The 17,649-nt window shown below is 44.4% G+C and overlaps 1 protein-coding gene across 4 annotated transcripts in view; it reads right to left on the bottom strand.

Moving 5' to 3' along the window:
• The window catches only part of UBE3C (ubiquitin protein ligase E3C), a 123,272-nt gene that overhangs the window by 32,029 nt on the left and 73,594 nt on the right, over positions 1–17,649 (bottom strand). For all 4 annotated transcript variants that reach the window (XM_061199001.1, XM_061198999.1, XM_061199000.1 and 1 more), the window contains exon 18: positions 12,841–13,088. In XM_061199001.1, the coding sequence (XP_061054984.1) occupies positions 12,841–13,088 (248 nt within the window). The remainder of the gene's footprint in view (positions 1–12,840; positions 13,089–17,649) is intronic.

Below are 17,649 nucleotides of genomic sequence, written 5' to 3'. Positions count from 1 at the left end.
TGTGACTCATAAAATGTAAATGCATAGGTATAATTTTTTACACGAGGCAGGTTTAAACCTTTAGAGCATTTAATATACAAGCACTAATAAATGATAGCACTAAAAACTACGATTGCATCAGCTAAATGGGTTATAAATTAAATTTCCATAATGTATGCAACTGAGATACAAATGTAAGCATAAATCAAGGTATTTTCTAAACACAGGTTAATTATACAACTTCAAAAACTGCCAATTTTTTATGCAAAATAATCCACTTAGCGTTTTTCATACTGGCCTTAATTCTCAGTCAGCTGCACCACACTTGTTCGTAGAAGCATATCAATAACTACTTGTCATGAAAAAATAGCAATAGGTATATGGAAAAAAAAACCTATAACGCATTTTTCAACTGTCTGTCTTTTATGAGTGTTTATAGCTAGAAATTGTGCCAAAATGATTTGAAATAAAAAGGATTAATTATGGTAGAAGCCTTTTAATATAAGTAAGTGCAGTCGCAATGCAATTAATGCAAATCATGGCCCTACCGGGAGAGTCAATGTGAGCCGCATCTCAGGCCGTTTCTGTTTGCGGCCAAATAACTTCAGTAATTTACTACATTAAGAATCAATAAAAAAAATAATGCTTTTCAAATGCATCTCTATCAATCTTCAGGTAGTTCTAAAGTGAACATTTATAACTTAATCTAAAAACTATATCAGAGATGTCTTGTTTTAAAGCCACTCTAATTGAGCAAGGAGATAATTTTAATTATTTCAGATCATGCTAGCCTCGGAGTTTGAAAAATAAAAGGTATGTAAAATAAGGATGTAAGCTGATAGCAGTATGCTATTTAATTTAGTAGCTATGCTTCAGAATTAATAACTGAGAGTTGAAAAACATGGTCTCTGAGGCTACTATTGATTTTTATGATAAGCTCCTGCAGGGCAGGAAACACATCTGATCTTCAGTGCAAGTCTACGTACAACATACAGTGCCTAGTCATTTAGCAGATTTATTAAGTGCCAACTGTGTGCTAGGGACCGCTGATCTGCATCCATGAATTTGTTTGCAAAAAACCATTTATTCTCTTCTGAGACATTTCAGGTTATGCAAAACTACGTGTAGGGGATTCATTTCAAACCCTTCCACACTGCTTACTCCCGTACCCCTGTCCACACCGCTGCCTGACCCTCAGCGACACGGCATGCATTGTGTGTCGGGTCTCACCTGCGCCATTGCCACCCAGGGGGACGAGGTGTCCCACCAGCCCTGGAAGCGAAGGAGAGGTTTTTACTTGTTCGTGGCAACTGATAACCCGCACGGAGGGTTTGACAGCTTTATTTTCAAAAACAGCTCTTTCACTTCTGAAATCCTGTGAGGATGCTAGACGGGTGGGGGATGAGAGTTCACTCCTCAGTCATGTTTTCCTCACTGGGTATCCAGAAACCCACCCACGGTGTGGCAGCGACTCTGTCCAGCGACCGCTGCCCCCCAGGCCCCCTCCCCCCAGCTCAGGCGCCACAGAGGCTGCTCTGCTCCTCCCACTGTGCCCACCGAAAGGTCTCCAGACGATAAAGCACTCACGTCTCCACAGCCAAAGTAACAAAACCCACACTCCCATTTCTAGCCACAAGAAGTAAATATTGGGACTTCCCTGGCGGTCCAGTGGTTAAGACTCTGCGCTTCCACTGCAGGAGGCATGGGTTCGATCCCTGGTCGGGGAACTAGAGTCCCGTATGCCACACGGCGCGGTCAAAAGAAAAGAAAGAAGTAAATATCTGGGAGTTCTAGAGCAGCTGTTATATTCCTGCTTCTGGAAAGACACTCGTTAAGGTACCCCGTACAACCAAGAACTTTTCTCCGTAATTAAAAGAAGACATTTTGCAGATTTAAAAATTCTACTTTCACCACCAAGATAATAAAATATTAATTACACTTTTGAACTGTGAGGATCCTGGTGTCCCTCAAGGGTAGGAGGCGTCACCCCCAGGTACTGAGGACCCTTGCTAACAAGGGTGACGATGTCTGTGACATGCCCCACCCATGAAGCCACCTCACACTGACCTCCCCCTCCCCTAACCCCTCTGACACTTAAGGCTCTACCTAAACTACCATATTACAGCACTACTTTTTGGTAATAGCTTTGTTGAGATATAATTCACGTACCGGACAATTCACCCATTTAAAGCGAACAATCCAGTGGTTCTGATATTCACAGAGTTGCACAACCATCACCACGATTGGTTTTTGAACATTTCACACCCCCAGCCCCGGGCAGTCAAGGGTCTGCTTTCCGGTCTCTCAGAGTCCCTAGGCGTCCCGAGCGGGGACGCGCCCATCTGGGCACCAGGCTGTGCACTGCCGCCCACGAGCCCTGCCAGCTCAGCCTTGCTCCAAAGTGCCGACCCTCCCTCCCTCCCTCCCTGCCACCAGGGCAGCAGCTCTGCCTCCTTCCCAGAGACACAGCTCACGAGCCCTTGTCCCTTGAAGCCACTGCTCACGTCTCCCTCCAGCAGCCACCCCTTAGAAGACTAGGGGTCGCTGCCCGCCGGCCCCCCTCCCCAGCCCCTCCCCAGCCATGGGACAGGCTGCAGCCCAGCCCCCCAAGTGGAAAGCACCCCCCCAGGGCAACAGCACGCAGGCACCCGCCTGGCCGGCGACCCTGGTGGCCCGGCTGCCACCCATCCCCGCGAGACGCCCCTCGACCTCCGCGACCTTCCAAGTGCGGCCGGCAGGCCCCCGGGCCCCTGCGGGTTGCAGTTTGGGCTGTGCAGTATGGCGCTGCTATAAACACTCCAGCTCGTGTGTTTTGCTGAATATACGCACTATTTCTGTAGGGATACAGGCTCCAGGACACCATAAGGTAGGTACTTCTGGAAGACACTGTTTCCATTTTCTCGACCCGTGTGCGGAGGCTTTGGCCTCCACCACTCCAGGAAAGCTGCTTGCCCACACTGCTGACAGAAATGGTCACCTCTCAGTCCGTATCTACCTGACCTACGGGTAGCATCTGACCCGATCTGTCATTCTCTCTCCCTTGAAACAGTCTTCATTTGGCTTCCAGACAAACCCTTCCAAAAGAACACTTTCCTGGTTTTCTCCTGACCTTTCTAGCTGCTTCTTCTGAACTTGTGTTGCTAAATTCTCCTTCACTCCCTGAACTCTAAATCTTGGAAAGGCCTTTTCTGTAGCCACACCCACTCCTGGGTGACATCACCCAGTCCTTGGGTTCCTGCTGCCACTTGGGCTACTTCTTTTTATTTATTTTTGGCTGTGTTGGGTCTTTGTTGTTGCGCGCGGGCTTTCTCTAGTTGCGGCAAGCGGGGGCTACTCTTCGTTGCGGTGCGCGGGCTTCTCATTGCGGTGGCTTCTCTCGTTGCAGAGCACGGGCTCTAGGCGCGTGGGCTTCAGTAGTTGTGGCGTGTGGGCTCAGTAGTTGTGGCTCGCGGGCTCTAGAGCACAGGCTCAGTAGTTGTGGCGCACGGGCTTAGTTGCTCCGCGGCATGTGGGATCTTCCTGAACCAGGGCTTGAACCCGTGTCCCCTGAATTGGCAGGTGGATTCTTAACCACCGCGCCACCAGGGAAGCCCTGGGCTACTTCTAACAGCAGAGGCCAGGAGGCCTGTTAAACATAACTCGTATGCTATCACTCCTCTGCTCAGATCCCCGCTGCTGGAACCAGGACTCCCAGCCTGGTCTGTCTCACTCGCGGCGGAGAACAACAACCTGCTATCTCCCAAACAAAGTTATCCCAATTCTAGAAACAAGAGTAGCAATATAGATCTTCACTTGGCTACCTTTGCATAAAGGAAATTTACTCATTTTAAGTGTTTAGAAGGATTTAAATGGGCCGATTTTATTTTTAGATAATTATTGCCCTTATTGCACAAATAAAGGCAGGGAAAGACATGCAATACACTTTACGCAGCACCAGCAAGAGTCTGTGTTCCTAATTTTCCTGGTGAGAATCTAACATGGCTTAGAAAAAGGAAAATGGCCCCAGTGTTAATACTGACCCATGTTAAACTAGTGTTTGGGAGTGCTTAAAAAATATGAGAAGGGATATCTCAATAGTAAGCAAGATCTACTTTATGTGGGAGCAGAAAGAATTTTGGTGAGTATCTCAGAATGGCTAAAACTACAATAATATTTTTGGTACTGGAATCAACTGAATTCTGGAATACACCTGCCATTTTTACTGTAAACTATTTTAATTTCATGTTTAATTTTGAAGAAATAAACTTATATAGAAAACTATGACCTTAACTAGCAAGAAGAATCATCTCCAGATTTGGGAGTGCTTTGTTTTTAATGGAAAAGAATACAAATTGTGATTAGAATGCTATAAAAGCAGGTACAATTCTCAGAAGGGATAAGGTTCAAATAAAATAAGCATTCGTAAATTATAAATTGTACATATTTATAAATTATGATCTTTGATTTTTCTGTTTCCAAAAGAAGTTGAAGGTCAACAAGAGCAAACTCATCATGAATCGTCCACTGTGGTTAATTGGGAGATTCAAAGAAAGCTTGCTTCTGAAATTTGCTGATATCAAAGTAAAAAAAGTCTTAACATTGTTTGGAAGACCTGTGCTAAGCACAGAATGCTCAACTATTTACTGAATGTTATGTTTAAGAAAATCTAAGGGAAAGATATATTAACTTTAGAGCTCAGAGCACTTAGCCTGATGACAATCAGATGAGGAAGCTCACCTACACTGACCCTTAATGAGTCTGAGAGTTCAAAACAAGATATTATAAAAGAGAAGCTTTGCCATTTAAGAACCAAAGTAACTTAAATTACTACTATTCACCTCAATCAACAGTTTTAAAGCCTCTGCAAATTCTGTGAGCATTTTATAAAAGGACTCTAATGAACAGAAAAATAAATTCTCCCAGCTCTCAAAAATCTCAGGATAAACTGTTAACTGCCAATATTATACTCTATGATACAATAAGTGCTGAATTCTACTCAATACAAAATTATAAACTATGCTGAAGTTTCACCATCTGCTAATTAAAAATTTGAAATATATGATCAAGATATTATCAAATAATTTGATTTACAGGCATTCTGTTTCAATTAAATCAATATTCTGAAGCAAGAAAAAAAGAGCTAGTTCCAAACAGAATTCAAATATGATGAAAGATTTCCTTCAATAAATATCCTGAACTTAATCGGCTTAAATGGACGTAGGTGCTTCTAACTGTTAAAAAAAAAAAAAAAGTTCAAGATGACATTACCACATCCTTGAGCTGTTTATTTATTCCCTGTCTAGAGCCTGATTTACAGGCGATAAAATGCAATCACAACCCACACCAAAGCAGGAATCATCTGCTAATGGAACTTTTAATGGAGAAGTGACCAGTGACATGAGGTAATTCTTCCTATGTAGGAGCGCTCTTGAAGACCTCTTTGCACTTCATCACAGTAAACAATCACTAACATATGCATTAAAGAAAATTTAAATACATTATGACCCAATAAATATCATAATCAATCAATATACAATTTTCTTCTCTTAAAGATTTAATGTTCAGATACCACACTATTAGTGCTATACTATTACACTCACTTAGATCTGGACAATTTTTAACATGTTGGTACAAAGTTTAACCATTTGTGATCAGATATGTTTTAGAAACTACTGCTCCCTTAGGAATTTCCATGCAGAAAATTGTATGAGTAAAATCCTTAAAGTGAGGAACTAAATTAAGTACCATCCTCAAATAACTATAGTTTTGTTACTGGTTTTGTCTAAACTTCATTATTTTAAAGAGCTTTGAGACAGAATTTATACAAACTTCATTTTTAGGAGAAAGGTTTAGATGCCAAATTTTTCTCCCTGGAATCTGGTTTAAAGAGGTAACATATTCCAGGGCTTCCCTGGTGGCGCAGTGGTTATTCATCCACCTGCCAATGCAGGGGACACGGGTTTGAGCCTTGGTCTGGGAAGATCCCACATGCCGCGGAGCAACTAAGCCCGTGCGCCACAACTACTGAGCCTGCGCTCTAGGGCCCGCGAGCCACAACTACTGAGCCCACGTGCCACAACTACTGAAGCCTGCACGCCTAGAGCCCGTGCTCCGCAACAAGAGAAGCCACCGCAATGAGAAGCCCGCGCACCACAACGAAGAGTAGCCCCCGCTCGCCGCAACTAGAGAAAAGCCTGCGCGCGGCAACAGAGACCCAGTGCAGCCAAAAAGAAAATAAATAAAATAAAAAAAGAAAAGAAAGAGGTAACATATTCCAGAGTACAGCAGTAAGAGCGATCTGTTATCCCCTCTGAATCTACAGCACTTTCCAAGACTGTGTCATCAGGACAATTCTCGATGCGAGCAGCACGTCACTGACCAGGGACACACAGAGCTACCAGTGAGCCAGAACGCTTTCGCGAGCCAGGATCATCTAGTACTTATCCTGCCTCTACATTAATCAAGATTGGACAATTCATACATTCAAGAAGGAAAAATAATATAGAACTGTAATAAGATTTAATTTATGCAAATAAAATTACTCTGCTGTCTGTCACTGCACTGTATAAGAACCACTGAATTTAGGGAGTATTTCAGGTTAGGCTATCAAAATAAAGGCTCATCTTCACAGAAAGAAAGATAGCACATCCTTTCAAAGATTTTCGTGCAATGAGTTATGAAACTTACATCCTTGGGAGGGAGCTGAGACTGAGTCGAAAGGGACCACTGACAGGGAGAGATACTATCTCCCTGAGAACTGACACCAAGGACAGCACACAGCTCCAGGTGGGAGAGATACATTATGCCTTAAAATGAATTAAGGTGAGAAAATGATCTGTTTGAAATTTATGCTAAGGAATCTAACATCAGGTCAATGCCTGAAATTTGTCACTGAAATAAGGGGAGCCTGAAGAAAACATACTGTTAAAATGGTGAGGTCAAGTTGAAGCCCATTACTAAAGCTGAAGAACACTTAAAATCTGTATTATTAAAATAGCAACATTTGGAATCTGAACAAATAAATAATAACTGGGCCTATAATGATGCATCTCAAAGAGAGACAAATAAAGGAGCATGATTTTTATATCCAGGACATACCGATTCTCACTACCCCTCTGCTCTGTTAGGCCTGGGGTTCCATTACCATTTGTCATTAACAAACACACACACACAACACAAAACTTACTACAGAGCTACAGTAATCAAAACAGTGTCACACTGGCATAAGGCTAGACACAGAGATCAATGAAATAGAATCAAGAGTTCAGAAATAAACCCTTACATTTGTGGTCAACTGACTCTCAGCAAGAGTGCCAGGACAGTCTTTTCAACAAATGGTGCTGGGACAGCTAGACATCCATACGCAAAAGAATATAGAGGAACCTCCTAACTCACACCATCTACAGAAATAAACTCAAAATGAATCAGAGACAGTGGCATGGACATATATACACTACCAAACGTAAAATAGATAGCTAGTGGGCAGCAGCCACATAGCACAGGGAGATCAGCTCGGTGCTTTGTGACCACCTAGAGGGGTGGGACAGGGAGGGTGGGAGGGAGGGAGACGCAACAGGGAAGAGATATGGGGATATATGTATATGTATAACTGATTCACTTTGTTATAAAGCAGAAACTAACACACCATTGTAAAGCAATTATACTCCAATAAAGACGTTAAAAAAAAAAAAAGAATCAAAGACATAAATGTAAGAGCTAAAACTACAAAACTCTTAGAAGAACATTCAGGTATATGTTTTTGTGACCCTGGATTAGGCAATGGTTTCTTAGATAAGGCAACAAAAGAAAAACAAAATTAAAAACTTTTGTGCTTCTAAGGAGAACATCAAGAAAATGAAAGACAACCCAAAGAAAAGGAGATAATATTCACAGACCACATACCTGATAAGGGACTTGAAACTAGAATATATAAAGGACTTAATAAAAGGCAAACAACTCAATTTAAGAAATGGGCAATGGACCTGAATAGACATTTCTCTACAGAAGACAAGAAGCACACGAAAAGACGTTCAACATCATTAATCATCAGGGAAATGCAAATCAAAACCATAATGACACACCACTTCACACCCACCGGGACGGCTGTAACAAAAAAGACAGACAATAGTAAGTGTTGGCAAGGATGTGGAGAAAATGGAACTCGCATACATTGCTGGTGGGATTGTAAAAGGGTGCGGACACTTTGATATAGTCACCATATGACCCAACACTTCCACTCCTAGGTATGCATTTCTTGGTAAGAGAAATGAAAATGTACTGTCCACGAATGTCCACAGCAGCATTACTCACAATAGCCAATAGTGGGAACAACCCAACAATCCATCACATGGCGAACTGATAAACTGCGGTACGTGTTCACAGGATGGAACATTACGCAGGCAAAGAAGGAATGAAGTACTGATACATGCCACAACATGGAGGAACCTTGGAAACATTACGCTGAGGCAAAGCAATCAGTCACAAAAGGCCACATACCGTGTGATTCCCTTTATATGAAATGTCCAGAACACGCAGCTCACAGAGACAGGAAGTGGGCTGGTGGGGGCCCAGGGCTGGCGGGCCTGGAGCAGAGCGCGGAACAGCTGCTGATGAGCGTGGGGCTCCCTTTTCAGGGTCTGTTCTGAGATTATAGTGGAGGTGGCTGCACAACTCAGTGAATACACTAAAAACCACTGAACCGTACTCTTTAAAAGGCTGAATTTTATGGAACCTGAATTGTACTTCAAAAAAACTGTTACTTCAAAATAAGTCACAAGAGCATCATCTGCTTTGCAGGCATCAATTTTTAATTAAGCTGCTTCTCAAATGGGCAACTCCATACACTAAGCTTCAAGGGGAGGTCTGTTTAGTGTAATACGTACCACAGAGAACAGAACTACAAATAAAGGAATTTAATTGTAAAGTTGAAAATGATTATAGTTCTGATTAATTTTTATAGAAAATAATTACGTAGCAACATTAGTTTCTTAATTACTTATCCAAAGACGGTAAAGCTGCTGAGTAATCACCCCTGGACACAGAGCTCCGAGCGTGGCTTGCACTCAGCCTGCCACTGGCTCAGTGTCACCGCCCTGAGCAGAGCTGCGCCCCTCGTAGCCCCACCTTCCTCACCTCCCAGCTGCCTTCAGCACATTGCTCACCCCTCCTCCTCGGTACGCTTTCTTCCCTCCTGAGACCCCACCTCCGTGGGCCCTCCTCCCCACGTGCTCACGCTGCAGTCTCTCCAGACACCACAGTGCAGCCCTGCGTCAGCCGGGCGCTCACCAGCGGCCGCCCCCTCTCGCCTCGTCCAGCAGAGATGGCCCCTGGCCCTCCACCGGCCCCAGGGCTGCTCAACGCCGCAGCCACGAGCCACAGTGGCTACTGACACCCAAGCTGATGAGAACGACGGTATCACAAGGAGATTCCCTGCACCAGCCCCAGGGCAGCCGGACAACATGTGCGCCATCACAAGTTCCTGCAGAGGGTGCAGCTCTGGGTCACACCTGCTCATCGGTTCTTTGCTGTGTCTCTCCCAGGACCCCAGGCCACCCCCCGGTCTGGTTCTTTATCCATGGACACTTCACCGAAGATTGCTACCCTATCTTTGAACACCAACCAAACCATCCACCCATTCTTCTCTGGAACTTGTTCTTTCTCTAGAGATCTTCTCTCTCCTTCCCTTGGGAGCCAAGTCAGCTGAAAAGGCCACCGACACTCTTTCCATCTGTAAACCTTCCATTTCCTTTACCTCACCCCGAAGCAAACTCATTTCTATCAGGCCACTCCACTAAAAACATCACCAACGACTACCCTCATGTCCACCAGCCGAGGGATGGTTACATAAATGTGGTTATCCTACAACAGAATATTAATTGGCAATAAAAGGAATGAAGTACTGACACATGGCACAACTTGAGTGATCCTTGAAAACATGCTAAGTGACAGAAGCCAATCACAAAAGGCCACATATTTTATGATTCAATTTACAGGAAATGTGCAGAATAAGGACACAAATAAGAGACAAACGGTACCTTAATAGATTAATTAATAGTAGAATAAGAAACAAAAAGTAGGTTAGTGTTTGCCTAGGTCTTGGGGGTGGGAAGGGAGGCGTGACTGTTAATGGATACAGGTGATGAAAATGTTCTAAATTTGTAGTGACGGTCGTACAAATCTGTGAATGCACCGAAACCGCTGAATTGTACTTTTTAAATGGGTGAATTGCATGGTTTGAGACTTCTATCTCAATAAAACGTTACATGAAAAAAACACCCAGAAAACAAAAACTTGCTGATAAATCCAGTGGTCACGTTTCAGTCCTCAGCTGACCTGACCTCACAGCATGACGCGAGGTAATCAGGGCACCATCACTCAGGACCGGATTGCCGTCCTCGTCTCTAAAAGCCATTCTCCGCAGGGTCCACAGGGTCTCCCTAAAAATGCACTAAGTCTGTCACCTCAGCCATTTGCTGAACACAGCGATTCTGCACGACCCACAGGATGAAGAGCCAACTTTTCATCATGGGACACACCGGCCCTTTACGGTCTGGCTGCCGGCGGGTTCCACAGCAGGGCTGGCAAACGTGTCCTGGAAAGGGCCCAGCAGCACGTACTTCAGCACTGCTCAGCTCTGCGCCCGGGGAAAGCAGCCACAGACAATATGGAAACGACATTCCAGTAAAGCCTTTTTTTTAAAAAAAGAAAGCAGACAAACAATAAAATATGTGGGTAGACTTGCTCAGGGGCTGTAGTTGCTGCCCTTAGTTTCAGACTGTCACCTCTGGTCACTCCTTTGACTTTCAGAAGCCGTACTGATTACAATCCTTGTGTTATAATCCAGCCCGTCTCTAAAAATGTGTTGGATAGTAAATATTAAATATCAGGCGTTCCTATTCTACTATTTCAAACAGTGGAAATAAAAATGCATTCCTAGACGATCCAAAAACCCTAACAAATTTCCCCAAAATACCATGAACAATGTTTACCTATCTGTATAACAACACACCCAGGTTCTTGGGCAACATAAAGCATGAACTTCATTTATTATCAACCTCAGTAGTCAGTGGCCACGGTGTGTGCACTACGCACGATACTCTACAGAACCAGGGAGAAGTTACATCTTCCGTCTACACTGCAAGAAACATCCCAGTGTGAAGAGAAACGGGAACTAACTTGAGGAAGGGATCTTCTGAACTGGGCCCCGGTGCCTGGCAGAAGTGGGTGCTGGGAGCCAGGAAGGGGGCAGAAGACATCTCCTCACTCTGACGAGGCGGGCCGGCCAGGAGGCCCGAGGCTGGACCGCAGCACCCGCCAGACACTGCAATGGGCTGCCGACTCAAGACGGTGGACCTGGGGTAAAACTTTTTGTCTGTCGTGACCGTGAGTACTTGGTAGTTAGTTTGAGTACCGGGGAATCCTTGCACACTTCCCCAAACGCACCATGCTCTGTAAGTTACGACTGGTGGAATGAATTCATTCATTCATTCAAAAACCAAGAATCATTCATTTTCAATTTCCTATGGGAATAACCAGATGATTTTTCCGCCTCACTTGCAACAGCTGGGCATAAGTTTCAATTACTGACTTTAGTGGGATACTTGCCAGCCACATCCTGTTAGGATTAGTAATCATCAACACTATTTAAATGCAAAGAAGCAAACAAAATAACCTTGTATGTAAACGTTTCCCTAACTTAAAATGCTAGTAATCAATTAAAAAGAAAAAAAAGAAGAATCCCTTTCTTGGGGGACTGGACCCGAGCTGTGGGGAAGAGCCCCTCCCAACGTAACTGGAGCCCCACCTCCTGCGTCCCCCCTATGGCAGCCCACAAGCTATGCCACGGTCTGAACGTCTGCGTTTCCCCCAAACCCCACACATACTGTGACGGCGTCAGGAGGTGGGGCCCCTGGTGCTTAGGGCACGAGGGTGGAGCCTGTGTGAATGGGATTAGAGCCCTTGCAAAGAAGCCCCACGGAGCTCCCTCGCCCCCTTCCGCCATGTGAAGACCCAGGGAGCAGGCACCAGCTCTGAACCAGGAAGGGGGCCTCCACCAGATAAAACCACGCAGCGCCCTGATCTCAGACGCCAGGCTCCAGAACTGTGAGAAGTCAATTTCTGTTGTCTGTAAGCCACCCAGTCTGTGGGATCTTGTTACAGCAGTCTGAACAGACTAAGGCCAGCACTGCTCTAGTTCAACAATAAGTGGGACTGGCCTCACTGGGTACCTTCGTCTTGTTCCTGACTTTAATGGGAAGGTGTGTTTTGAAAGTTTCACCATTAACTAGGGAGTTTCTACTACGTTATATAACTAAATTTTCCTTTCATTTACAATAAAGGGTAAGGTGCGTTTGTATAGATGGTGTATACCATCAGGTGTAACATTCTGGTTATTACAGCATTACCGTAATATCCTTAAGTGGCCAATTTTCAAGAATCTGCATACAACATATATAACACTTAAACTACACTGAATAACTATGGCCTTCCATCTCACAGAGCTTTGATAATTTTATAGAACCTTAAAAGAATCACTTTTAACACTGATTATCAACAAGAGCAACTGTGGAAAGACAAAATATTTACAGTACTCATATCTATGCTAGCAGATAAACAGAATTTTATCTGTATAGACAGAATTTTATATCATGCTTCCCATGTTTTCTACACTATATCAATAATTTTTTAATGTACGTAACTGTGCATGAAATGTATAATGCTATAAAGCAGTTATTATGTAAGAAAACACGATTCAGGGGTTCATCAAAATTACTTAACAATCCTGAATAAAGATCTTCAATGAAACAGACGGTAACCACACAGAAGCACCGAATTTCCACACCCCGTGGTCTGAGATCCGTTTTGACATAAAGTTTACTTTACCTTTCCAAGCATCCTGCCCAGGAAGTAGTAATGTCTGGCAAAGGACTCCCCCACAAGCATCTGGGCAGCTGGGTTGGGGTACAGCAGCCCTTCGTTAGTGGTCTTAAAGAAGCCCTGGTTGGGGTTAAACCCCGACTTCAGTAGTTCATTTAGAAACTCTCTGAAAATACCACCACCGTCAATGCCAGCTTCGTCCAGGCCATGTGCATTGAGTAAGTGCACACGGATCCGCTTTTTCAGATCAGGCTCTGTTAAAAGAGGGGGGATGGGGCAAGGAGAAAATATTTTTTTAAAAAGCAATAAAATCAGCTGGTATTATAGGAAATTAGGTAAGGGGAGCAAGAATATTAAAAATATTTTAATGCAAGACTTAAAAAAAAAAAAATCAACATTAAAGAGACAATGAGACAGACTGACCAGTATTTCCCTCAGAGCCTACAATGGGAAGAAGAGAGACGTTCCTTTGCACTGATACTGACAGATTAAGAATGGAGTGAGGCGTGGGGGAGGTGTGTTTAGCAGAAAATACAGTTATCCCACATATGCTAAAGGATGTAACAAACTCAAATACCAGGAGGAGGGGAATGGAATGGAGGACCTAAGGATAATACTAGAACAGAAAACTATTACCAAGAAAGGCAAAAAGATAAATGAACAAAGCAGATGTCAATGAAGTTAACATTACAAAGACCTTTTGAAAGAGGCGAAGGACACGAGAGTCAGAACACCAGAATCTACATCAGTTAAAACGATGTTTGGCTGAAAAATGGGGGAAATTTTTGGTTACATAATGTGCCACACAATATGCAATTTTTAAGTTGCTTAAGTCTGCCTGACATGTGAGGGGCATTTCCACACAGGTCCTCATAAGGACAGCACTGCAAAAGCAGGGACGCCAGGCCCCGGACTCACTTGCAATGAATACAATAGCCTCCGACACAGGCTTCAGGGCACAGGCCCCAAATACGGGCCAGTAGACGTGATTCTACCACAAGTCAAAACCAGGGGCTCCCTGGCTTAATCAGGGAACAGGTCTGACAAAGTCACTGACACGTCCTTCATCGTTGCCCACCAACGTCCTTCAGGTGCTCTGCACGTCAAGAGCCGCAGGTGGAGGGCAACGGAACCCAGGTCGCAGGGCTGCACCCGGGCCCACGCTGCAGCTGTCTTTCCGGCAGCGTGCAGTCGCCCACACGTATCTGACCCAAAGCATCTCAGGGGACAGGTGAGCTCTAGAAAACACCCCGGGAAGGGGTTTAGCAGAACGTCGGTTCAGCTGAACCCCGGCACTGTGATGTGCGAGTGTCAGTACTGAGGTCACAGGACCTGGGGTGTGAATATTCTATACTACGCTTCAAACAGGGCCGACAGTTTAACGTGTGGACTGAGGCCCACGGCGCCTGCACAGGAGAGGGCCGCCCACCCATCCTGCCACAGGGACAAAAGCTGCGCCCGGCGAGCTCTCCTCTAGGGCAGTGCAGTGCCCACACCTCCCTCAGGGGTAAACAAACCCAAACAGAGGCGGCGGCAGCGCCCTCTCGCGCTCGTGCTTGTCAGGGAATAACCACCGCTGACGTCTACCCCGAGCTGGCAGACCTCGCGCCAGGAATTTCACATACGTTAATCACTTCCAACAGCCTCTGGGTTACGAATGTCCCCATTCTCGTGTGAGAAACCCAAGGACAGGGAAGGTTGAATGATTTACCCAAGGACATACAGCTAATATTGTAAAGGGCAGTGCTGTAATTTTAAAACATGTCTATTACCTACAAAGCATAGGTTCTTTTCTACTAAAACACATTCTTTTATTTTTAAAATTTAACTACACTTAAACGAAGAACATGCTTTTCACTGATGATTAAATTCCACAAACAATGTTATTTGCATCTATTTTGATCAATACAATTACCAAACATGTTCAGTCTCAAGGCCTAGGTAAAATGCAGAAAGAATTCTAAGCAGATAACTGTGGATGCAACACAAATATACAGTTGGCTCTTTGTGACCTTTATATATATCCTCTCAATACTCAGTTTTCAGGATAAACTATAAGCATTTATTTGTCATGTACAGTATTTCTCAAACTGAATGTCAACAGTTAGCAGCAGCAGGTTTTTGAAAAATTTGAAGCGTAAACATTTTGTAAGTGGTAAATGCTCAGCCAAGGCCCGCCCGTTAACCCTCTCATTCAAACCGCAGCACTAATCTTCTAGGCTGTGGTGGGGGGCGGGGGGCGGGTCTTTGTATCTCAGAGGCTCCACAGCCACTCACAGACGTCACCTCCTCAATTGTGGCTAGAACTGAGATTCTGTGGTTCCCTGAAGCTCATTTCTGTAAACAGCAATATACAATAGCACAATATTTTTAGAATCAAATCTAGTCTTCTAGGTATCTTGCCACTACTTGATTCAAAAGACAAATTAAAAGTATCTACTTCTACAGTAAGGTTGGGGCGGGGGGACCTAAGTCATATATTACAGTTGACCCTTGAAGAATTCAGAGCTTAGGGGCCCACACACAGTTGAAAATCCACGTGTAACTTTTGACTCCCCCAAAACTTAACTACTAATAGCCCACCGTTGACCAGAAGCCTTACCGACAACATAAACCGTCGATTAACACATATTTTGTATGGTATACATATTATATACTCTACTCTTACAATAAAGTAAGCTAGGAAAAGGAAAATGTTATTAAGAAAATCATAAGGAAGAGAAAATACATTCACAGTACTGTACTGTATTTACTGACATGTCAAGTTTACATCATCTGCTTTCAAGATGAATCGCCTGGCTGTCAGTACCTACATCAACACTGTCTTATACGATACAAAACACTGTAGATGTTATACACATTACTAACACTAGACATCAAAAATGAAAAGATAATGTGAAAAAGAAATTCTTATTTGTTTACAGGTATAACGATTCATGCACTGATAACAAAGCATCAAGAATATGATTGTTCACGGTAGCCTAGCCTATACACTAAGGAATGAATCCTTCTAGAGTGTTCATGGCATACACCATTACAGTCATATTCATAATACAGTATTGGTAACATTGTTACATGTTTTTAAAAATCACTTACCTGTGATGACAAGCTGATAAGCAGTTTCTCCAATTACAAGAGAGAGGGAGGCATACCGTACGGTAACGTAACTTTGAAAGCAATGTTTTGAGAGTAAGAAAGCTATCACATCATTAATTTTATAGTTAGTACCACTCGCTTTGCACTTACGTAAGCACAGGCTGTCCACTTCAATACAAGTCCTGCACACGACGGTCTGTGTGCACGATGAACACCTGGGTGACGATGGTGGTGACACAGGCATGTCTCACCCAGTTCTCAGACTTCCCCAGGAAGACACTCACACACACAACAGCTAAGTTGCTCACTGCGCGGCGTGCTGATTACTCATTGTGAAGCGGAAGTGGGTCATCACAAAGGTCTTCGTCCTCCCCGTCCTCACGCTGATGAGGCCGAGGAGGCGGATGGGGGGGGGGGGCGGTGGCAGGGGTGGGGGAGGTGGAAGGGCAGGCAGGAGGGGCAGGCACATTTGGTGTAACGTTACGGGAATAGATCATAATTTCTGCCTGACTTTTTTGCTCTTTTATTTCTCTACAACTGTTTCTATACGGTACCAATCCTTCTTCCACTGTTTGCTTTAGTTTCAGTGCCCATATCACAGAAGGGTCCAGGGTGTAAAAGTCAGGACCAACGTCGAACAATCAGAACCCTCCTGCCAGGTGGCCTGCCGTCAACTTGCTGCCAGGTGCTCTTCTGCATCTTGTCCTCGTCATTGGCTGTGGTTCAGAGGCTCTCATCTTCACCCATTCGTCTTCTGTCAGCTCCTCTCACCTGGTGCCTACTAGCTCTTGCCTTTTTTCTCCAAGATCCGTATTTTGAAAGCCTTCACCCCACCTTTTTCTACCATATTTACAATCTCTTTCATGATTTCCTTGATTGGCTCTGACGTAAATCCTGTGAAGTCATGCACAGCATCTGGACACTTTTCCCCAGCAGGACTGTACTGTTTCTGGCTTGGTGGCTTTCAGGGCTCTTTCTATAACAGCTATGGCATCATCAATGGTAGGATCCTCCCAGACTCTCACGATGTTCTCTCTGCTGGGTTCTCTGACATCGCGTTGACGAGCCTTTCCACGGAGCACCATGTGTAATGAGCCTGAAAGGTCCCTATGGCCCCCTGATCTAGAGGCTGAATTAGAGATGTGTTTTGTGAGCCAGCAGACCACTTCTACGCCTTCGGTGTTGAACTCATGGGTTTCTGGGTGGCTAAGGGCATTGCCAATACCAAAAGAACTGTAAAGGCCATGCCTTACCAACAAGGTGCTTCCTGACATCAAGGACAAGGCATCGATGGAACCAATCCAGAAAAAGGGCTCTCACTGCCCAGGCCTTCTTGTTGTCCAACCAAAAGACAGACAGCTGGTGTTTATCTCTCCCCTAGAGGCTGGGGGTGAGCAGCTTTATAGATGAGGGCAGTCCTGACCATACACCCAACTGCACTCCTGCCCCTTCCTGCTTAAATGCTGTGCTCACTTCTCTTCCTTACTAAAAAATGTCCTTTGTGGCAGTTTTTCCCCAGAATAGGGCACTTTCGCCTGCATTAAAAACCTGTTCAGGCAGATGTCCCTTCTCCTCAACGATTTTCTTAACAGCGTCTGGGAGCTCGTCTGCTGCCTGTTGGTGGGCAGATGCTGCTTCTGCTGTTATCTTGACAGTTTTAAAGCCACACTTCTTCCTAAAATTATCAAAACATCCTTTGCTGGCATTAAATTCTTCAGC

Source organism: Eubalaena glacialis, chromosome 8 (assembly GCF_028564815.1).
Source record: "Eubalaena glacialis isolate mEubGla1 chromosome 8, mEubGla1.1.hap2.+ XY, whole genome shotgun sequence".
Classification (NCBI taxonomy): Eukaryota; Metazoa; Chordata; class Mammalia; order Artiodactyla; family Balaenidae; genus Eubalaena; species Eubalaena glacialis.
This window is presented reverse-complemented; position numbering and strand designations above follow the sequence as displayed.